At 39.3% G+C, this 24,562-nt stretch overlaps 1 protein-coding gene across 2 annotated transcripts in view; it reads left to right on the forward strand.

The window, feature by feature from the left end:
• Positions 1–24,562, forward strand: part of RCOR1 (REST corepressor 1) — a 129,778-nt gene that overhangs the window by 79,077 nt on the left and 26,139 nt on the right. For both annotated transcript variants that reach the window (XM_070514352.1, XM_070514353.1), the window contains exons 4-6: positions 21,168–21,220; positions 22,937–23,098; positions 23,820–23,938. In XM_070514352.1, coding sequence (XP_070370453.1) covers positions 21,168–21,220; positions 22,937–23,098; positions 23,820–23,938 — 334 coding nt within the window. The remainder of the gene's footprint in view (positions 1–21,167; positions 21,221–22,936; positions 23,099–23,819; positions 23,939–24,562) is intronic.

The following is a 24,562-nucleotide window of genomic DNA, read 5'->3' on the forward strand; positions in this document are numbered from 1 at the left end:
TTTTGCCCATTATGAATAATACTGCTATGAACATGGATGTACAGATATGTCTTTGAGACCCTGCTTTTAATTCTTTTGGGTATATACTCAGAAGTAGAATTGCTGGATTTGGTAATTCTGTTCTTTTAATTTTTTGAGGAACCTCCATACTGCTTTCCACAGAGGCTGTACCATTTTATAGTCCCATTAACAGTGCACAGGAATTCCGATATCTCCACATCCTTGTCCACACTTGTTACTTTCTGTGGGTTTTTTGGGGGGAGATAGTAGTCATCCTAATGAGTGTGAGGTGGTATCACTTTGTATGGCATAATAATTTTTTTTAAAACTTTGCTAAACTGATAGGAAAGGATTTTATTAGTTATTGCTAACGCTGAGTATCTTTGTATTTTGACCTTTTAATTCTTCTATAAAAATCAGTCAAACCTTACATTATTTTTGTTTGATTTGTTTTCTAAAAATTATATTTAGTTAAATCTATTAATCTTATTCATGGCTTCTAGTATAGCGTCATGCTGAAAAAGCCGCCCCTTCCCGCAAAATATTACAGACATAGATGCCCGCGTTTCTTCTGTCCTCCCTTCTTTCTTCTTCTTTCCTCATTTAAATCATTGTTCTATCTGGAATACTGAATTCTTTTCCCCTTCACTTATGTTAAATTCATACACACACACACACATGCACACTTTGGTCTATTTCTGGACTCTTGATTTTGTTTCATTGATCTATCTGTTGATTCCTGATTTGATACCATTTTTATTCTTCTCAGTGTTCCTGGCTCATGTGTTTGTTCTTCTAGGTGAATCTTAGGCTCATGTTACCAAGTTCGCTCCAAAAGTATCTCGATTGGGGTTTTATAAATGTGAAGCTTGGTTTCATTCACATTTTTATTGAGCAGCTTTGTGTGCCTAGTAGTGTACCAGAATGAGGGATTCAGGAAGCTTATATTCTAATGGAGAAAGAGGGGGAAAATGAACATGTAAACAAATAATTTATATGTACTTCCTCTAGTCCAACTCTTTCTTTTTAAATGTGAAAAACTGAGGTCAAGAGAAGTTAAGTCAAATGCTTAAGGCCCCACAGCTAGTTAGTAGCCAGGTTTGGGCTAGATTTCTGGTCTCCAGACTGCATTTATTAAACACTTCTGCTTTCATATGCTGCTCCATTTAGTAAACTGTAATTAAATACTTAAAGCATTAGTGGTATTACACTAGTTGCTTTCAGCTGTGTCTAAGTAAAACTTCTTTAATGAGAGATACAGCCTGTGGGGTATAGCTAGAAAATGTGCCTTATAGAAACACTTTTCATCTAGAGGAAATGTAAATAATTCCGGGTAGCACAGATAAGAACAATAGGATTTCAGTAGTATTAAATGATTGTGGAAAATCACTTGATGGAACAATGACATGAGATATAGGGGACAAAGGTGTGAATGAAGGTTGAATCATGTAGTGGAATCTGGCATTTGGACAGACAGTGAGGGAAACTGAAAAATGTTCACTAATGGGAGAAGAGGACAGTTGGTTCTTACATTATTTTAGCTTCAGGCATCTCCTGTGTACTGTTAGTGTTCTGATGCTCCCCTTGGAACCCAGCAGAAAGTGGTACATTTTCTTAGGTAGAAACAAGGGAAGTATTGGGGACAGTTGACATTTGAGTAAATGAATAAGAGATCGCTGGCTGGACAAGGGGCACAGGTGCACTTTAGACAGACGAAAAGATAGCATTTGCACAAGCATGAAAATGTGGGAGGAAATGCAATGCTTTATTTTTGAGACCTGCTTGGCTGTGACACATGTTGTCCTTAGCGATGTGAGAGCTATGAAACTAGAAAGGCACGCCGACTCCTTAAAGGGATGAGGATTTTTGCTTTTTGGTGAGGTCATAGTAGTTAATAACATTGTGAAAGTCAGCTCATATATGTGTGCTTTCACCCCTTACGCCTACCACCCAGCCTCCTTTCCCTCTGATAACTGCTAATCTCTTCTCTTTGTTCATATATTTGTTTATCTTCCACATATGAGTGAAATCATATGGTGTTTGTCTTTCTCTGTCTGGCTTATTTTGCTTAACATAATAGTCTGAAGGTCCATCCATGTTGTTGTGAATGGGATGATTTTGTCTTTTGTTATGGCTGAGTAGTATTCCATTGTATATATACACCACATCTTCTTTATCCATTCATCAATCCATAGGCACTTGGGTTGCTTCCACCTCTTGGCTATTGTGAATAATGCTGCAGTGAACATAGGAGTGCATAAATCTCCTTGAATTGTTGATTCAAGTTCTTTGGCTAAATACCCAGTCGTGGGATAGCTGGATCTTATGGTATTTCTATTTTTAATTTTTTGAGAAATCTCCGTACTGTTTCCCATAGTGGCTGCATCAGTTTGCATTCCCACCAGCAGTGTATGAGGGTTCCCTTTTCTCTACATCCTCTCCAACATTTGTTGTTTTTTTGTCTTGGTAATTATAGCCATTCTAACATGTGTAAGGTGATATCTCATGGTAGTTGTTTGTTTTTTTTTAAGATTTTATTTTTTTCCTTTTTCTCCCCAACCCCCCCCCCCCCGCCCCAGTACATAGCTGTATATTGTTAGTTGTGGGTCCCCCTAGTTGTGGCATGTGGGATGCCGCCTCAGTGTGGCTTGATGAGCGGTGCCATGTCCGTGCCCAGGATTCGAACCGACGCAACCCTGGGCCGCCTGCAGCGGAGTGCGCGAACTTAACCACTCGGCCATGGGGCCGGCCCCTCATGGTAGTTTTGATTTGCATTTCCCTGATGATTAGTGATGTGGAACATCTTTTCACGTGCCTCTTGGCATTCTGTATGTCTTCTTTGCAGAAATGTCTGTTCATCTCCTCTGCCTATTTTTTGATCAGGCTGTTTGTTTTTTTGTTCTTTAGTTCTGTGAGTTCCTTGTGTACTATGGAGATTAACCCCTTGTCAGATAGATGATTTGCCAATATTTTCTCCCAATTGGTGGGTATCTTTTTGTTTTGATCTTAGTTTCTTTTGCCTTGCAGAAGCTCTTTAGTCTGATGAAGTCCCGCTTGTTTATTTTTTCTTTTCTTTCCCTTGTCTGAGAAGACATGGTATAGGAAAAGATCCTTTTAAGTTTGATGTCAAAGAGTGTTCTCTACCTATATTATCTTCTGGGAGTTTTATGGTTTCACGTCTTACCTTTAAGTCTTTAATCCATTTTGAGTTAGTTTTTGTGTATGGCAAAAGATAATGTCTACTTTCATTCTTTTGCATGTGGCTGTCCAGTTTTCCCAACACCATTTATTGAAGGACTTTCCTTTCTCCATTGTGTGTTCTTAGCTCCTTCGTCAAAAATTAGCTGTCTGTAGATGTGTGGTTTTACTTCTGGGCTTTCAGTTCTGTTCTATTGATCTGTGTGTCTGTTTTTGTACCAGTACCATGCTGTTTTGGTTACTGTAGCTTTGTAGTATATTTTGAAGTCAGGGATTATGATGCCTCCAGCTTTGTTCTTTTTTTCTCAGGATTGCTTTAGCTATTCGGGGTCTTTGGTTGCCCTATATGAATTTTAGGATTGTTTGTTGTATTTCTGTGAAGAATGTCATTGGGCTTCTGATTGGGATTGCATTGAATCTGTAGATTGTTTAGGTAATATGGACATTTTTAACTATGTTTATTCTTCCACTCCGTGTGCATGGAGTATCTTTCCATTTCTTTATCTTATCCTTGATTTCTTTAAATAATGTCTTTATAGTTTTCATTGTATAGGTCTTTCACTTCCTTGGTTAAATTTATTCCTAGATATTTTATTCTTTTTGTTGTGATTGTCAATGGGATTGTATTCTGGAGTTCTCTTTCTGTTAGTTTGAGTATAGAAATGCAACTGATTTTTGTAAGTTGATTTTGTACCCTGCAATTTTGCTGTAGTTCTTGATTGTTTCTAATAGTTTTCTGATGGATTCTTTAGTGTTTTCTAGATATAAAATCATGTCATTTGCAAACAGCGAGAGTTTCAGTTCCTCCTTGCCAATTTGGATTCCTTTTATTTCTTTTTCTGGCCTAATTGCTCTGGCCAAAACCTCCAGTACTATGTTGAATAAGAGTGGTGAGAGTGGGCAACCTTGTCTTGTTCCTGTTCTCAGAGGGCTGGCTTTTAGTTTTTGCCAGTTGATTATGATATTGGCTCTGGGTTTGTCAGATATGGCCTTTATTATGTTGAGGTACTTTTCCTCTATACCCATTTTATTGAGAGTTTTTATCATAAATGGACGCTGGATCTTGTCAAATGCTTTTCTCTGTGTCTATTCAGATGATCCTGTGGTTTTTATTCATCATTTTGTTAATGTGGTGTATCACATTGATTTGCCCGTGTTGAATTATCCCTGTGTCCCTGGTATAAATCCCACTTGATCGTGGTGTGTGATCCTTTTAATGTCATACTGTATTCAATTTGCCAATATTTTGTTGAGGATTTTTGCATCTATGTTTGTCAACGATATTGGCCTATGTATTTCCTTTTTTGTTTTGTCCTTGTCTGGCTTTGGGATCAGGGTGTTGTTGGCCTCGAAAACCTGTTAGGAAGTGTTCCGTCGTCTTCAATTTTTTTGAATAGTTTGAGAAGGATAGACATTAAATCTTCTTTGAATGTTTGGTAGAATTCTGCAGAGAAGATATCTGGTGCTGGACTGTTATTTTTTGGGAGGTTTTTGATTACTGTTTCAATCTCTTATAATTGATCTACTCAGATATGAGTCTAAGAATGTATCCATTTCTACTAGATGGTCTAATTTGTTGACATATAGTTTTTCACAGTATTCTCTTATAATCCTTTGTATTTTTGTGCTATCTGTTGTAACCTCTCTTTTGTTTCTAATTTTATTTTTATTTATTTGAGCCTTCTCTCTTTTTTCCTAGTGAGTCTGGCTAAGGGTTTCTCACTTTTGTTTACCTTCTCAGAGAACCAGCTCTTAGTTTCATTGATCCTTTCTACTATTTTTTTGGGTTTTTTTGGTTTCAATTTCATTTATTTCTGCTCTCATTTTTTTTCTTCTTCTCCTCGTCCCTCCTCCCTCTTCTCTCCCACTCCAAAGCCCCCCCAGTACATAGTTGTATATTCTAGTTGTGAGCGCTCTCATTTTTATTATTTCCCTCTTTCTGCTGACTTTGGGCTTTGTTTGGTCTTCTTTTTCTAGTTCTGTTAGGTGTAGTTTGATTGCTTATTTGAAATTTTTCTTGTTTGTTACGGTTGACGTGTTTTGCTATGAATTTCCCTCTTAGGACCACTTTTGCTGCATCCCATATGAGTTGGTATGGTGTATTTTCATTTTCTTTTGTATCCAGATATTTTTTTATTTCTCCTGTAATTTCTTCAATATCAATATTTGTCACTTTCCCAGCTTTTTTCTTGTAGCTCATTTCTAGTTTCATAGCATTATGGTCACATAAGATGCTTGAGATGATTTCACTCTTCTTAAATTTATTGAGGCTTCCCTTGTTTCTCAACACATAGTCTATCTTTGAGAATATTCTGTGTGCACTTGAAAAGAATGTATATTCTGCTGTTTTTGGATGGAATCTTCTATATCTATATTTAGTCCATCTGCTCTAGTTTTTTGTTTAGTTTCACTATTTCCTTGTTGACTTTCTGTCTGGATGATCTATCCATTGATGTAAGTGGGGTGTTAAGGTCCTCTACTATTATTGTGTTGCTGTTAATATCTCCTTTTAGGTCTGTTGATAGTTGCTTTGTGTACTTTGGTGCTCCTGTGTTGGGTGCATAGATATTTATGTGTTAATGTCCTTTTGGTGGCGTGTCCCTTTTGTCATTATATACTGCCACTCTTTGTCTCTCATTGCCTTTTTTATCTGGAAGTCTGCTTTGTCTCATATAAGTATGGCAACACCTGCTTTATTTTGTTTGCCATTAGCTTGGAGTATCATCTTCCATCCCTTCACTCTGAGCCTGTGTTTGTCTTTAGAGGTGAGATGTGTTTCCTGGAGGCATCATATTGTTGGGTCTTGTTTTTTAATCCATCCAGCCACTCTGTGTCTTTTGATTGGAGAATTCAATCCATTTACACTTAGATTTATTATTAATATATGAAGGCTTAATGCTGCCATTTTATCACTTGTTTTCTGGTTGTTCTGTATTTCCCTTGTTTCTCATCCCATGTATTTTGGACTGTGAATTTAGTTTGATGGTTCCCTATGATGGTTTTCTCTGTTTTCTCTTTATTTATCATTTGTGTCTCTGCTCTGATATTTTTTTTGTGTGTATGTGAGGAAGATTGACCCTGTGCTAACTTCTGTTGCCAATCTTCCTCTTTTTTTTTTCTCCCCAAAGCCCCAATACATAGTTGTATATCCTAGTTGTAGGTCACTCTAGTTCTTTTGTGTGGGATGCTGCCACGGCATGGTTTGACAAACAGTGTATAGGTCCATGTCTAGGATCTGAACCGGTGAATCCCGGGCCACTGAAGCAAAGCACATGAACTTAACCAAACTCAGCCATGGGGCTGACCTCTCTGTTCTGATTTTTTGTTTAGTGGTTACTGTCATGTTTGTATAAAAGATCTTGTAGATGAGTAGTCCATTTTTTGATAGGCTCTTATTTCCTTAGTCTAAGCAGGTTCCATCCTTTTCCTCTTCTCCATCTAAGTTATTGTTGTCACAACTTATTCCGTTTTGTGTTGTGAGTTTGTAGTTAAACCAAAGTGATTATAGTTATTCTTGATGTTTTCCTTCCCTTTATCTTTAATGTTATAATTTAGTGTTTCTTAACCTGTTCTGATAGGAAGCTGCAATTTTCTGGTTTTGTCTGCCTATTTTATCTCTTTGCGCAAGGCTTTGTAAACCATTTCTTTTTTTTTTTTTTTTTTCAGATATGCCGGCCCTCTTGGTCCTTTCTTGTTGGGAGGGAGGTCTTATGACAATGACTCCCTCAACTTTTGTTTACGTGGGGAAGTTTTTATTTCTCCATACCTGAAGGATATTTTTGCTGGATAGAGTATTCTTGGCTGAAGGTTTTCTTTCTTCTTTTTTTTTTTCCTACTTTATCTCCCCAAACCCCCCCATACATAGTTGTATATCTTAGTTGTGGGTCCTTCTAGTTGTGAGAAGGTTTTTGTCTTTCAGAATTTTGAATATATCATTCCACTCTCTCCCAGCCTGTAAAGTTTCTGCTGAGAAATCTGCTGAAAGCCTAACAGGAGTTCCTTTGTAGATTATTTTCTTTTGCCTTGCTGCCCTTCATAGTTTTTCTTTGTCATTGACTTTTGCTAGTTTTACTGATATATGCCTTAGAGAAGGTCTTTTTATATTGATGTAATTAGGAGTTCTGTTGGCTTCTTTTGCTTGTAATTCTAGCTTGTTCCCTAAGTTTGGGACGTTCTCAGCTATTATTTCTTTGAACAAGCTCTCTCCTCTTTTCTCTCTTCTCTTCATCTGGAATACCTATAATCCTTATGTTGCCTCTCCTGAGTCAGATATTTCTTGCAGAATTTCTTCATTTCTTTTTAGTCTTAGTTCTTTCTCCTCCATCTGAATCATTTCTATATTTCTGTCCTCTAAATTGCTAATTCTGTCCTCCATAATACCAGCGTTTTTATTTAAGGACTTCAGATTTTTCTTATTCATTATATTTTTGATCTCCAACATTTCTGATTGGTTTTTCTTTATAGTTTCAATCTCTTTTGTGAAGAATTCCCTGTGTTCATTAATTTTATTCCAATTTCATTGAACTGTCTCTCTGAGTTTTCTTGTGACTTGCTGAGTTTTTCTCTGATAGCTGTTTTGGATTCCCAGTCATTCAGATTGTGAAGTTCTGTGCCTTCAGGGTTGATTTCTGGATGTTTGTATTTTTCCTTCTGGTTTGGAATATTAATAGACCTTTTCATTCTATTTGATGGGGTGGATTTGTGCTTTCACATAGTGGTAGTATCTGGTTGCAGATTCCACCTGCCACCAATAGGGGAGGGGCAGAAGCTATGTTTTCTGAGCTGGCCACGATCCCTGTCAGCTGTGCCTCTTTAAGCCTGGGCCACTCTGTGGGACTGCAGTGGCACTGTGGGCTCTCCTACCAGATGGGAAAGTTATCACATCGGGGCTCAGTTCTGCCACCACCTGCTCTCACTGTCTCACCAAGGCATGCTCCCACCTTGGGGGCTGCTACAATGCTATGGGTGTTCATAGCAGCCAGGAAATCATTCACCCAGGTGCTTAGATCTGCCACTGCCTCTTCTTAAGGTGACTCCTTATGATGTGCTTGCTGGGTTGGACTTGCCCATGGGGTCTGAGCCTGGGACCACAGTAGCACTGTGGGCTCTCCCACTGGACAGGAAAGTGACCACATGAGTGTTTAGGGCTTCTATTACCTGCTCTCATAGTCCCACCAAGATGCACTCCCACCTCTGGGTCTGCAGTGGTACTGTGGGCATTGGCAGCAACCGGGAAATTGTTCACCCAGACACACACATCCACTGCCTTTTCTTCCTAGGTCGTGCTGGCCATTGTGCTTGGTGGGTAGGGTCTCCCCACCGGTCTGAGCCTGGGCCGCTCCCTAGGACCAGGGCAGCACTGGGCTCTCCCACTAGATGGGAAAGTAATCAGGCAGGGGCTCAGGGCTCCCACGCACTCTCATGCGCTCCCACCCTCGGGGCTGCAGTGGTACTATGAGTGTGCTAGCCAGAAGAGTAGCTACATGTGTGCACAGGGCTGCTGGGGGGCCAGAGAGTGCCCACCTACCTGCACCACCTCTTCCGGGGTAGTCCATCCACCTTCAGATAGATGTATAGCTGTGTGGGTCTCTCAGGTGTTATCTTGTGCTGGGTGGGTATCCTCTGTTGATCAAGGAATGTCAATTTAGTTGTAGTTGGAAGGGGAGAGATAAAGGGAACAGCTCACTCCACCACGTTGCTGATGTAACCTAGGGAGGAGATTTTTTGAGGGATTTTTACCTAGAAGCAATATGATTTACATAGGAAAGTTCTGGACAGCCTGGCTCTTTGGTAAGAGCTGGGACTGGAAGTGGTGTTGATGCAAGTCCTAGTTGGAGAAGTTGATGCTCTTACTAGGCCAGTGCTGTTAAAAGGAGGCTTGAGTGGAGATTTAGGAAGACAAATCAGCAATGTCAGGAGTGTATGAACTGCTCAAAGGTGGTGTGGAAATCATAGGAGTGTGAGGTTAGTGGGTGGTCCAGGTGGCCTTTCACATGCCTTTGAAGTGGGATGCTATACATCTAAGCTTATCTGCATTGTCCCATCATTTTCCCCCACATTTTTATTGAAGAGTCTACTAGGCACTCTGTTTCTGTGATATGCCATCATCTTATTGGTTCTGTTCCCTAGTCCCATTGTGATGTGTGCAGCTGCCCTCCTGCATGGATGCCCCCCTCTACTCCCACCTGTGGGCATCCTCCTCACCATTCCTGGCTGCCCTCCTTGGGGACTCCCTCTTCGTCCCACTTGGGCTGCACCCTAGATGCCCACCTTGCTTGCCCCCAGCAGTGACTTTAGGACAGTCTTCTATTCATGGAGATGCTGCTGCAGCGAATTTAGTACAGACTTTGTATAGAGAGGCAGTTGAAATTAGCAGAACAAAGTGGACATGTTAGTAACAAGAAATCTCAAAAAGCATTTTTACTGAATAGTGGTGTTGTTTTTGAAATGTGTGTAGAGTTAGACCAGATCTTATTCCCAGTCTGGTTCACTTTACTGTTTTAAGGAAAACAAAAATGTTTACCAAAGCAAGTGTGGTCAAATGTAATATAAAACTGTGGTCTGGGAGAATTCTTAGAAGGGAATTTTAGAAGAGAGAATATGTTAGGAAAAGGAGTAACCTGAGGATGATTGATTCAGTATTTGATTCTTTTTAAGGTATGGCTTGAAAGGTGAATGGGAGCTAGAGGGGAAACCAGTGTACAGCCATGCCCACTGTTGATAGTTTCCTGAAGAAGCGAATTTCCTAGACTCAGCTGCTGTTGCCTTGGGCATAGAAATTACCAAGGTAACTTTTGGCTGTTGGGAATCAGTAAAACAGATGGTTTCACTTATTTATGCATTATGTATTTTATAGGTTATATATAATCAGTGCTTTTGTTGTGTTTGCATTTTTTTATTTTATAAAAATGATGAGAAACTGGTACAGTTTTAAAAAGCTCTTGTCTCATTGTTAAAGACAAAATCATTAGCTATTCCAGAGACAATCAAGCTGGATGATTTTTTAAGCTGGCTGACTATTAACTGTAAAGAAAGAAATTAACACATATAACATGTTAGACATATAGAATTTAAAATTGTGTCGAAAGACAAAGTCAAATTAGAGATTTTAAAATAAATTATTAGCTTTCATGGAATGAGAACCCTCCTTAGACCTGCAACAAACAAAAAAGTTGTTTCTGCATTAGGGCGTCTGACTTCACTACCCCTTTTAGGGATTATATTGTTTGTGCAAGTTTCATAGGTATATAGCAAATGTCTAAACTTTCATGTAAGTATATAGTCAGTGTCAGCAGTCTATTCAGAACGTTCCAGTTCCCTATAAAGTCAGAAGACTGATGGTTGGCCAGAGGCCCTGTGTAGTCTAACCCCACGTCTGCCCTCCTGAACTTAGCTAAAACATGCTCCCTAGAGCCTTTTCTGTTCTCTCTGTCTGGAATACGCTTTTCCCGAGTGTCCACATGGCTCACTCCCTCCGTTCTCCTTGTCATTGCTTAAATGTTACTATCACAGAGGCCCTCCTTGACCATACTGTAAAATGGAGACCACTGCTGCCTACCTTCTTTTCCTTCACTCCATTTATCACCACCTGATGTAGGGGTATTTATGTGTCTCTCCACGACACTAAACATTGATGAGCGGAGGAGCTTGATGTTTGCTCAGTTCTCTGTCTGCCCTCTCTTGGCGTGTGGTAGACGTATCATAAATACTTGTCCAGTGAATGAGAAAGTGATGGGGGTATGGATGCTCCTTTGTGTGGAGATTTGCAAATATAGGCTATTTGGCTATTTGTTCTGCAGCTTGGGTCATCTGGAATCCTCTAAAATTTTCTTCTTTGCCACTTACTTACTCAGTAAGTATTTGCATGACTGCATATGTGCTGGGCACTGGAAGAGTACAACACTGACAAGTCCCTGCCCAGGTACAGCCTAGAATCTAACGGGAAGCTGCCCTGGTAAATTCTAAGTCCCTTGATGGGAGGGGAAAGTGCACTCAAAGTTCTCTCTGTTCTTTGACTGGAGTGTGTGCTGGGGTAGGGATAGGATAAGCTAATATTGGTTTCCAGCTTTTTTATAAATAAATGGCTATCAAAGAGCTTGTGATTAATATGCTATTTAGTGTGTGAAAATAATTTTTACCATTTTTATCTTCTTTTAAGTGTTCTGGAGTTAACTAAAATGTGCAAAACTTACTAGACGAGACATAGAGCTGAATTTACAAACTGTAGTGGCAGTCCTCCATTAAAAATCAAGGATTACTTTACCCTTTAATCATATCAATGTGTCTTGTCTTCATCCTTTTAAACTTAAATTTCATTTTGTTAAGTTATCATAATTTATTTATCCTTTGTCTTCACAATGGACATTTGTTTCCAGCTTTTTACTATTACAACTGTTACTCCTAGGAACATTCTTTGACCAATTTCTTGGTATCCATCTGGAATGTAGATATTCAGCTGAGAGATCAGTGCCAAATTATTTTCCAAAGTGGTCACACTGGTTTATTCTTCTACCAGTAAAATATTTTCTCCATTCCTTCTCCAATAATTGCCATTCTTGGACTGCATTCTAGACAATCCAGTGAGTTTAACATTGCTTCTCATACCAAGGAATTTTGCTGGTTTTTTTTTTTTTTTAAGATTTTATTTTTTTTTTTCTCCCCAAAGCCCCCCAGTACATAGTTGTATATTCTTCGTTGTGGGTCCTTCTAGTTGTGGCATGTGGGATGCTGCCTCAGCGTGGCTTGATGAGCAGTGCCATGTCCGCACCCAGGATTCGAACCAACGAAACACTGGGCCGCTTGCAGTGGAGCGCGCGAACTTAACCACTCGGCCACGGGGCCTGCCCCAGGAATTTTGCTATTTTTGTTAGGTGTGATAATGGCATTGTGGATCTGTAAAAAATGTCCACATTTTTAAGAATATGCATATTGATATACGGTCATGTATGGCTTAACAACAGAGATCCATGTTCTGAGAAATGTGTCGTTAGGCTATTTTGTCATGTGAACATCGTAGACTGTCGTTACACAAACCTAGACTATACACCTAGGTTTTATGGTACTAATCTCATGGTACTACCATCGTATATGCTGTCTATCATTGACCAAAACATGGTTATGTGGCACATACCTATATAGAGGGCTGAAATAACTGGGATTTACTTAAAATTCTTCAGCAAATATAAAGCACAATTTTGGGTCAATTAACCAGATTGGAATACAGACACAGATTAAAGTGTTGTTTCAATGCTAAATTTACTGTTCTGTGGTTATGTAAAACAATATGCCTACTCTTAGAAAACGTATGCTGAATATTTAAGAGTACAGGGCCATAATGTAGGGCATTTTGAAATGGTTCAGAAAAGAAATTACATATATACATGAAGCTTGTTTTTATTATTATTATTTTTATTTCTCCTTTTTCTCCCTAAAGCCCCCCAGTACATAGTTGTATATTTTTAGTTGTGGCATGTGGGATTCCGCTTCAGCATGGCTTGATGAGCGGTGCCATGTCCAAGCCCAGGATCTGAACTGGGAAAATCCTGGGCCCCCTGAAGCGGAGCGTGTGAACTTAACCACTCAGTTACGGGCCAGCCCCTGTTTTTATTATTAAAAATAGTCCATAATTCCTTCACCTTATCTTGTGGCTGTAACCACATTAAAATTTTGCTTTCATATCTTTTCTGTGTGCTTATGTGTACTCGAATTTTAAGCACAAATGGATCATACTGTATGTAATAGTTTTTCAACTTTAATTTTCCCATGATGAAAAATTAAACTGAGTATTGATCCTGAATAATATCCTATCGTACACCTTAATTTTTTTAACCACATCCTTATTCTTGACTAATTTATATTTTTTCGATTCTTCCCTATTAGAAATAACACATGAGTAGGCAGGAATTTATAATATCCTTTTCCAGTAGAAACAAAAACCTTCCTCAATTCTGTGGATCAGGTTTCCCAGTTAAGTGCATTCATAGTTCTTTTTCTCTGGCACTTATGACAATTGGGATTAATTGTTTGTGTAATTATTTCTCTCCAGCCACACTGAGTTCTATGAAGGCAGAGACTGACTGTTTTAATCATGGCTGTATTAAGCAACACTGGGCACACAGTAGGGCTGAAAGATTTATTGAATCAGAGGAGAATAATTAAATGTAAAACATATTAGTTTATTATAAAATGTCACCCTTCTGCAACCAACTTTGAAAGCACAGGTTTCTTTTACTGGGTGAGGAAACCATCTCCCACCCCCTCAAGATTCAAGCATTGAAAATGATAGGATTTACAATGGGAATACCTGCCCCCTCCCAACACACATGCCCCTATATTCTCATTATACCACTGTGCGGTTTAACTTCCATTTTCAGAGCCAAAGAAACAGGGGCCTGCACAGGGGAAGTGACTTGTCTAAAGTTTGTGGTGGGCAGAGCCTTATATCCCTGTGCACTTCCTATAACCTAGCCTCCCTCTGTGTTTCCCTTGGCCATTTGAATCTCACTTAGGACCCCTCTTTCCTGTGTCCTTGTACACAGGTGGATTGTAGTGAGGGCAGGACCATTGTATAACCCTGCCTTTTCAAACCTAGGTAAAGGGCAAATGTGTCTATGAAGTAAGATTTGTATACAAGCTATAAGGTGTATACAAGCTATAAGGAGTTGCCAGGATTTGCAGAATTCTAAATCCTCCTTCTGACCACCCTTCCTCCCCTGCTCATAACCCCTCAGCAGGAGGTGGGCCTGAAATAGATAATTTTAAAAAGAACCTCATAAGTCACTGAGAGGAAATTTTTTTGTGTGATTGACATTCACAACTCACAAATTCACACATCTCATTTTATATAGTAGTAACGTAGAATACACATTTCTTCTTGTTTCGGTGGTTCTGATATTGTCATAATATTTGTAATACAAAAACCTTAAAGTTTTGTGCTTGTTGGGATGATTTTTATCACATTAAAATGGGGAATGTTATCAAATCCATGATCTTTATACATTAATATTATGTTCTAATCCATTGATTCTCAAAACTGGCCCACCATAGTCACGTGGGAGGATTGTAAAAACAAACCAAAAGCATCTAGTGTGCAGTCGATTGTTTCCTTGCTCTAGGTGTTTCATTTTCTGAAATTCACCAAGCTGGGCCCTTTTGTGTATGCTTTTCTCTGTGACACCATACTTTATAAAAACTAGATATTTGCATAAAGTATGCATATGCATCCATGCCCATACATACACATACGTAAACATGCATGCGTACACACATGTATGCACACCTACGTGTACATGCATGAAACAGGGTGGGGCCCAAGAGTCAGTATTTTGAAGAAGTTTATCAGGTGGTTCTCAGCGGTCAGGATTGAGAAGTGCTGAATTAGAGCGCAGCTCTGTTGGAGCTCAAGGACTGGGTTTGGTTTGTCTCCTACATCTGTGGTTCTACATTGCACCCCTTAGCTCTAGTTGAATCTTACAAATGTTTATGAAGGAATTAATTTTAGTAATACTTTACATTTGTTTATTTTGACTCCTCTACTACTTAGTGCAGGATTAGAGCAGGATATCTTATTTTACTCTTGTTTTATAGGCGAGGAAATAGGTTAGCCTGCAAGTTCCTGGTAAGTTCCAAAACCAAGGACTTTGATTCATGGTCCGGGGTGCTTTCCAGTGTAGTCTGCTGTGAGGTTATGGGTGAGTCAACAGTGTCAGTCTTTGTTTTTTTTTTCTCTTGTGATGTCAGGGAGTGTTGCCTTTAGTTAAGGGAGATGCAGACCTTGTTTGAGCGTGATTCCTTCTTTCAGCTTACATTGTACAAAGCAAAACATATATGAGAGCAAATGAAATTGTCTTGAGTACACAGTTACCTCTGGACGGACTCAGGCATTAAGAAAGTTGACTTGAGGAGTGAGCCCAGTGACGTAGCAGTTAAGTTTGAGCTCTCTGCTTCAGCTGCCTGGGGTTCACTGGTTCAGATCCCACGTGCAGACGTACGCACCGATTATCAAGCCATGCTGTGGCGGGCATGCCACATCTAAAGTAGAGGATGACTGGCACGGATGTTAGCTCAGAGCCAGTCTTCCTTAAAAAAAGAAAGTTGACTTGATGTGAAAGAGATGCAAGGGGATAGTGTGTCACTACACGGATTTTATTCTTCACTATGGGCTTTGGGCAATTTTAAGGAGAGAAGTGGTTAATTAGTCACAGCTAAGTGTCCTTCTAGTAATGATCAGTTTTTAAGATATGAAAGATTCTACATATGCCTTTCTGGAGGATGCACCAATATGTAAGTACTGGAGTAAAGGGGGGGGAGGGGGAATGCTCTTAACCTTTTTTTATTGAATTTTTTTTTAATGCACACCATAAAAGTTTAAAGTTAACACTAAAAACTTTTTCAGTTTACTCATAAAATGTTTAGCCCTGGAAAGTACTTTTTAAATCATAATAATCAATCCACTCTTGTACTGATAAGGAAACTGAGTCACAGAGAGGGCGTTAGAGCTTATCAAAAGTCATAATACTGGATAGAGGGGGGATGTAGAGATGTAGATTAGGTAGAAATAGATGCCAGAAGCTGAATTGAAATGTGTATGGCTTACTGTAGGGTATTCATATTTCTTATTTCTGCTTGATCAGATTGTCTATGGGTTGGATTTTGTAGTATTTACTAGGGTGCAGTGGGTAGGGGGGGGCTTTCTATAAAGAAGGATTTTAGCAAAACTACACTAAGATATAGCATTTTCACAAAGAATGTGCATTTTATTACTGACTTGGAAGGACTGGTTCATTATATTATACTCTGGCAGAGCCTCCCTGGCTTATCTTGTTTCTTGCGCCCTTTTTTCCCACCGAAGATATTTGGAGGGACCATTGACATGTTAACTGCAGTAATGCCTGTGCCCACCAGGTGGCATGCTTGCTTTACTTAAATGATTTAAGCTCATTTTGATTCTCCGTGAGTTACAGTGATAATTCATTTCTTATTTTAATAATAAAAGGACGTGCCACGATATTTATCATATTCTTGAAGAAAATTTTGGAATGCTCAGTTTGAGTTATGAGAAAGAAATTGGTGCCATGTTTCCTTTATAGTACCTAATGCTGCTGCAAATGTTACGAGAACAAAATCTTTTAAAAGCGGTATTAAGGCTATAGCTTTGTCCTCATCCCACCTTATGATGGCAGCCTCTTGCTCTGCATAGAATATGCAAGATCACAAGGTGTTCTGAATCTCTGCAGTCTCCAGGGAGAGGGAAGGGGTGAGTTAAGGTTGCTGTGGTTCTTCCCCTTTTTTGCGGTTGAATTTGAGACTCTTACTAAAGGCACGAAGGGCGTTTAGTTTCATTGGATTAAAACAAGAGTATAGAAACAAATGAAGCCTAATACAAGGGAGCCGTTTGCCTGTTACCCTTGGTTTCTGTCACTTCCCTTGTCAACCATGGTTCTGTTTTCTTAACTGCGTCCAAGCTAGATAGACTGTATTGATTAGCCCTGCTCAGTTCTCCATAGCTTGGAAACTTTTACCTGAAGTGCCCTTCTCCCTCTATCTGCTGTCTTCATGAGATAGGGTAGCGTTTAGAGGTTTAATGCCATGGGTCCTGGGATCAGACACTCTGAGTGTATATAAGTCCTGTTTCTGCTGTTTACCAGCTGTGTGACCCTGGCCGAATTTCCTAACTTTTCTGAGCCTCAGTTTCTTCATTTGTGAATGGAAATGATAATAGAATTATTGGAGAGGATTAAAAAGATAATCCTTGTAAAGAGCTGAGAATACTGGCTGGCATGTAGCAAATTCTCAGATTTTAGCTACTGTTACTCAATATAGCTTAGTCAGTATGGCTGTTGAATCTTTAGGAAGCTTTTCTTGATTTATCCTCATCATTATCGTCACTTACTGATTGCCTGGCATTCCCGCATGCTATCCTACATCTACACTGTTATTTTATGTATTTGTGTTCTCTTCTGTTACCTGGATATTGTTTCAAGCTACTGCAGGAAATCTTTTTTTGTGTGTGTATTTTATATCTACTTTGTACAGTGTTCTGTACATAATAAGGCTAGTTCAATAAATGTTTGACTAGGTTTTAGGAATTTTGTAAGTTTTCTTGATGAATCTCACACACACTCTACCATTAAGCGATGTTACCTTCAAGATATAACTCATTCACCTATTGTTTCCATAAGAGTAAGTTCTTATCAAAAAAACCAGCGGTTTGTACAGTGTGTGTACTTAAACAGTCAGAGTGGCGCGTGTCTTTGTCCATCCTAATCTAAGATTAGACAGTTCTCCTTGGTGGTTTCCTAGGGGTTTTCAAGTTTTTAAAAATATTGCATTATGCAGTGGTATAGAATTGTTTTTAAAGCAGAGTATACTTAACCCAGTGACTGATGCTTCTGCTTCTGTCTGACAGAGTGGAATGTCAGCTAAGCTGCACAAGGCAAGCTTGCTGCTTCTTGCACCCAGATGACTCCCTGCTACTGCGCCTGTGCATTGGGGAGGGCTGGTGGGTGCAAATGCCCAGGCCCAGGCCCATGGAAATGTCCTGGCATTTCCTTAGCCACACAAACTTTGCTCATTGTCCTGATCACAGCTTACTTAATGACTCTCTGCCTAAAGTGCCTCCTTACCCCAAGGTTGGGATTGACTCTGGTTAACCTTTAATCTTATAGAGGCAAAATCAAGATTATTGTTGCCAGAGATAAGAAAGTATTGGGAAAGTCCCCAAGGGTCCCTGTTTTCTTTGCTTCAGAGCAGTTTGTCTCAGATAGCTTGTATTTCTCTCGCTTCCCTTCCTGTTTCATCTTTTATCCACCACCTTAAGCATCTGGTTATCCTTTGGTTTTTATGAGGACAGTTGTGAGTGGATTTTATTTTTGTGGGTTGAAAGCGTATTTTTGCTTAAGGAAACCACATGGGAGGTTTTGAAATATGCACACGCTCCATTTTCATCACGTCCTATCAGCAGCTATTGGCATGCTCTGCAAAGCAGTAGGGTAGCTGGTGGGGAAGGCATTGGGGATTCTAGAAACTACGGTAGGTAGCCATGTCCCGTGTTATTAAAGAAAAAGAGCTGAGGACTTTGTAGAGTAAGATGGCAGTAAGAGACAAGGCCTGTCAGCAGCATTATTTGTGCACATGGCTATATTCTGGATTAACTCTAGTCTAAAACATTTCGTGAGGAGGAGGGGGGAAAAGGAATTCCTACTGTGGTGTAGTTTTCACAGTTAGGTGATAACCCCTCTTTACTGGTGAGAGCTACTTCCGGGACAGGTCAAGGAAGTTGTAAGCTAACAAAATCTTGAATATAGTGCTTACCGTGTGTCAGGCTCCACTCTCTGTGAACTCATTTTGTCAAGAGACAGAGTCAAGATTTAACCTGGGTCTTTCTTACCCCATACCGAACCTGTGTGCTGCCTTTTAACTTGCTGGAAAAAGGACCTGAAATGTTGACGTTGTATGTACCACAGCAGCCCCAGCATTCGTTCAGCAAATGTTTGTCTAATATTTGTTGGCTATTGGGGAAAATTAAAGGAATGAAAAATTGTTTTTTTGCTAGTAGGTACCAGATGGTAATTCTCTTCAAGTTGCGAGGCTTTCCCCATATATTATTTCATCACACCTTAGAGCCACCTGGTACACACACCAAGTAACTTCCTTTGATTGGCTGTGACAGAGTTCTTTCTTCCTTTGATTGGCTGTGACAGAGTTCTTTCTTCATTTGATTGGCTGTGATAGAGTTCTTTCTTCCTTTGATTGGCTGTGACAGAGTTCTTTCTTCCTTTGCTTTAGAATTGAGTCTTCGGATGTTCTCCAAGGAAATCTAAAAGATGTGTGATTTTGAAGGCCCCTTTAGTAAGAATACCTGCTGTTTACGACATGGCAGATGTTATATCCGACCTTAGCTGCAGCAACCTGAATCCACTGTTTTAGTCTCTTTTACTATTCCTACCACTAGCTAATTGTTATGTTAAAAAACAAAGGAGCAGATGAAAATAGAATAGTATCAAAGAATGCTTTTGTTTCTCTTGTAATTTTTTAGCTACCTCTGTGTGGAGACAATGGAGACAGGCTTAATGGAGCCTGCTACTGATGTAGCAGAATGGATTCTGCCCCAAGAACTGTGGGCAGGGCCAGTGGCAGCCCACTTCAGGGCCTCCTGCATCGCTCATTACGCCTGTGCATTTACTTGCTTAAAGATCATGTGACTGACTGCTGACTGTGCACACATCACACGTTCCTTACTCGCCTAAGATAAACAGTGGTGTCTGGAAATGGGTATGCTCACAGAGTTGAGATTGTACAGCAGAAGTTTGAGGTTTGTTTATTGTTCATTCACCAAATATTTATTAAAAGAAGGAACCCTTAAAGCAGACCTTATCTAGGATTGACCCTTAGTTCACTGTAGACTGTTTTGCTCTCCCCTTACATATTCTTGCCTTGAACACATCTCATTATCTAGTTTTTATCATCTGACTTGCAGTCCATCCCCCGGAGTCTAGCGTGCTACCACTTGCATCTGGGTCTCCTCCGGCGTGAGCCTCCACGCGTCTCAGCAGAGCTCTGGCCAGGTGTGCCAAGCCGCCTTTGTGCAGCCTCATCTTATGTTAGCCCCCTCCCCTTTTTTGGGGGGGAGGACTTCAGAACATTTTTCTCTTATTTGGGAAAATCCACCCTATTGTGAAGTAATAAGTAAGGGACCACTTCTGAATAATTTGCTCCCCCATTTTTAAAATCACCAGTTTTGATTTTTGTAACAAACTAAGTTATTTAGTTTGTCATTGACTGACTCTCAGGTAAATTGGAATTTTACTATATTCTGAGTGAAGTAACCATTCAGTTTGTAAATATTTTAAATGTTAAAAAAGGAAATTGAAAATTAGTGCCTTAGTATTGAAATTCATATTGAGTTGCACTATGTATAGTTACTGTTTGAATTAAATTGACTTTTTCTTTTGTCAGTGGAACATTTTTTCTCCTAGTATTAGAATACATGCCAATAAAAGAGTTTGAATTCTTTTTCAAAGCTGATTTCTTTTTCCTAAATTGGTTGTCAGCTGTACCACGATTAGGAAGGATGGTTGTGGTATAATTGAATAGCCTACTGAGACTTAGAAGCTCTGACTTTTATTACGTTTCTTCTGTTTGTGTAACGGTGGGTAAGTGAACCACTCTGAGCCTCTTTTCTCAGCTCATGGCACCTGGAGAGTGAGGTTTGGGGGAGAGAAGGGACCGGGGCTAGTGGGAATTTTACCGTTTGTTTCATACAATCATATGCTACTTTTTTTTTTGAGCTTGTGTTATTTTTGTAATTTATAAAGAAAAGACATACATGAATTTAAGGAAGTGCTATTGATTAGTAGTCTCTTATTCTTCTGGAAGAAAGACTAGAACATGCAGAGGGGAAGTAGATTCATCTCTGGAGGTGGCAGCTGCTTCTGGAGATTGAGTCAGTTCGTTTTCCGGGGTGTTTTCCTTATGCTGGAAAGCTGGCGCTGCCTCCTTGTGTTGGAGGTGGAAAGCAAATACCAGGCATTGGGTCAGATAATTTATCTCTTAGATTTTTTTTTTACTTAAAAATAGGTTGCTTGTTCTTCGACCTCAGCTGAGACTAAAAATGAACCCCCGTTTAATATTTCTTTTTTATTTCTGAATAATTATTTTCAAAGTACCAAAGTAATACTTACCATAGAAAATTTAAGTAGAACCAAATTTTAAAAAAATCATAATCTTACCATCCAGAGAGAAGTACTGTTAATGTTTGAGTATATTTTCAGCCATTTCCCTGTGGGATTTATGTATGTAAGATTCATAATGGGATCATATTATATGATTCTGTTTTATTACTGTCTGTTCTTTATTGTTATTCTTGTGCATGGCTGGCCTGAAATACATACACACCATAACAGTTCTAGTGCTCATAGACTGTGCTCTGTTCCTCGGTTTGTTCACTGGCCTCTTGTCCTGTCTTTCAGTGGATGAATACATTGCCATTGCCAAAGAGAAGCATGGGTACAACATGGAACAGGTAATGACTTGGTTTTCTTTTGTTGTTAAAGATGGTTTTTATAGCTCACCCATTAAAATTTTTTTGTTCCTGTGTTCAGTATTAGTGTTTCCTCATTAGCTATTTTTTTGGTGGTTATTAGCAGTATTATACAAGGCTCAGGTCCCATTTTTACCCTCTGAGATGCCTTTGATTTGAAAGGCATCTGTATTTCTGCAGGCCTGAAGTATTTAAGAGAGCAGCGGTTCTGAGGTGCTGGATACTTGGGCATAATGCTTTCTTATTTGAATATGTGATGTGTTTGTCATTCTTGTGGTTGTGTGATTTTTTTCTTGACTTATGTTGTCACCCTCAGACCTACAGTGCTTTAATATTGTTGTTTTTTTTTTTTAAGCTTGGCACCTGAGCTAACAACCGTTGCCAGTCTTCTTTTTTTTCCTTCGTTGTCGTCTTTTCCTCCCCAAAGCTCCCCGTACATAGTTGTATATTCTTGTTGTCAGTGCCTCTGGTTGTGGCATGTGGGACACCACCTCAGCATGGCTTGATGAGCCGTGCCATGTCCACGCCCAGGATCTGAACCAGCGAAACCCTGGGCTCCTGAAGTGGAGCGCGTGAACTTAACCACTCGGCCATGGGGCCGGCCCCTAATATTAAATGTTTTGAATCACTTTCAGGTTGTAAGATTTGGCTAAAGTTTTCTTTCAAAAACTGTTTGGAACCTACTAATGAGAAACCCACAAGATTAATTTTTCTTCGAAAGTGTGATATTTTATTTCAGCTTTATTTCTAATTGTTATTTTAAAAATTAGCACAGTAAGTTGGATTAGTGCTTTCCTTGGCATTGAGCTAGATGTCACAGCCTGTAAGTTGCTAACATTTCCCATTTATCCTAGTGACTAAGGGTACGACTAATTTAGATTGTATAATATTAGACTGTTCTTTTAGCATGGGCTTTACTTTTAATTATTCTACCCTGATAGAACTGTTAGAAAAGCTGATTATAATAAGATAGTTCCAGAATCTCTAAAAGCAAGAAATGTGTGCTTCTCTTTTTCCAAACCCTACTCATGAACTTCACAAAGTTGCTCAGAAAATCATCGATTTTTTTATCCTGTTTAGAAAGTGTAAATATTATTGGGTGATTGCTAACTATACTTGTATGAATTTTTAAGAATTCACATCTTCAAAAGTATGATCATTTTCACTTTAGAATTGTAATACAGAAAATTTTCTCAGGAAACTATTCCTGAATTGTCTCTCTTGTTTCTTATTTGTTCTTCACCCATTTGTGTATTTTTTTCCTTTCTGAGATGAAAAAAAATTTTACATTTTAGTTTTTTTGGCGAAAGAATAACAAAACAATTGATTGCTTTTGTAAATTACTTTGTCTTTTCCTATAGAAAGGTATTAGAGCGTGACCCTTGAACAGCACGGATTCTAGAGCCACGCTGCTTCTGCCACTTACTAGCACCATGACCACTGGCAAGTTAGTTAATTTCTCAGGGCCTCCGTATTCTCATTTGTGAAGTGAGGCTAGTGGGACTTACCCCATAGGGCTTGTGAGACAAATGGCTTAGCGTAGGCATATGTCAGCGTCTGCCATTTGGCAATATATGAGTTAACTGTTAATTCGTCTGGGTGTAAAGAAGCACACACTCTCCTTTTGCCAACCTCATTTCCATTTTAATGTTTCATTCACGTCTTTGGTCTAAAATTTCAATGATGCTATTTTTCTAGGCTCTTGGGATGCTCTTTTGGCATAAGCATAATATTGAAAAATCATTGGCTGATTTGCCCAACTTTACCCCCTTCCCAGATGAGTGGACTGTGGAAGATAAAGTCTTGTTTGAGCAAGCCTTTAGTTTTCATGGGAAAACTTTTCATAGAATCCAACAGATGGTGAGTAGATGAGACCATTGATGTTTTTTCTTCCCCTAGCCTGTCTCCTCTGCAGCATGCCTGAGGGATAGGGCTATCATCTACAAGCATGAATATTGCCATTTTTAATACAGCACCCTTTAGAAAAAGCACCTCACTCATACTGCTGGGTGGATGAGAGTCTTCAAATTACAGGAGTGAAGCATTTCCTAGCACTTCCCAGCTTGATGGCCATAAGTCAGCCCCTTCCCCCACCCCCACCCCAGTCTCTCTTGTCGGGCTCCCCAGATTAGTCCAGTGGAAAGGATCTTTGACAGTTATTTGATGAGGTGGAGCATCTGGGGCCCTTTCTGCTTGGGGAAGTTTTGCTTATCTTTTGCGTTCTGGAAACCTATCTGGTGGACTCTTGGCATGAATCTTATTGATGGTTATATTAGTGCTAAAATGAATTTTAAAAAAATAACCAAAAAGTTATGTTAGAAACTTTAGGTGTGTGAAAACTCTGATTTATCTTAAACTGACTTTACAATCTTTCATGGGCTAAGTTTCACTTACAGTCAAACTTCAGTAATTTGAAAATGTATTAATGAGAATTCTTTTACGAAGTTTTTCATTAGAGAAAAAGGGCTGTGATTTATGACATTTCTGAATATGTCAAAGTGATCCTTATTAAATGTATCTAAACACATTTCATTTTTAAAGATTAGCGTTAAATCTAAACCAACTCGTTTTTTATATTTAGCTTCCTGATAAATCTATAGCAAGTCTGGTGAAATTTTACTACTCTTGGAAGAAGACTAGGACTAAAACCAGCGTGATGGATCGCCATGCTCGGAAACAGAAACGGGAGCGGGAAGAAAGGTCAGTATGTGCCTGGGGGTGTTGTCTCACCACTTAATGGGAGTCTTTTGAGTCACTAGAATTTCTAACAACTGGTGGATACACAAGGGAAAGGTGGAGTGACTGGATTTCCCCAGTACCTTCCTGGTGGAACCAAGACTTACACAATGTTCTTCAGCTAAATGTTTGTGAACTGTATTAACGAGTGAGGGTTGTATTCTTGGGGTAGTTTTTCTCCCCATTCTTCCTCCAGTCAATAAACTTCATTCTGAATGAATGACCTTTCCCATGTATTCTTTTGTGCCCCTTGAGGATGTCTCCTTTTAATAAAAAGGAAGCTATTATTTCCTAGGTTGAAATTTATTTGGTATGCTTATACAAGATTCATTTGACATGTTTTTATGTTGGTATGTTAAAAGATGACGATACAGTTTAGATTTCTTTCTTCCCTTTTTTGACTCTCTTTCGTGTATGTGAGTAAGAAAGAAATATTTTATGATTTCTTAGTAAGGATGTTAGTTGTAATGATAGCTTAGTGAGTAGGATACATCTTAGATCACTTCCTCAGTCTTGTAAACAGCGCAGAGTAGTGGAAATGGCCATGTACTCTCACGCAGTGGTAGGTTCTGGCCTCGACTCTGAAAG

This window comes from Equus asinus, chromosome 7 (genome assembly GCF_041296235.1).
Source record: "Equus asinus isolate D_3611 breed Donkey chromosome 7, EquAss-T2T_v2, whole genome shotgun sequence".
Taxonomy (NCBI): Eukaryota; Metazoa; Chordata; class Mammalia; order Perissodactyla; family Equidae; genus Equus; species Equus asinus.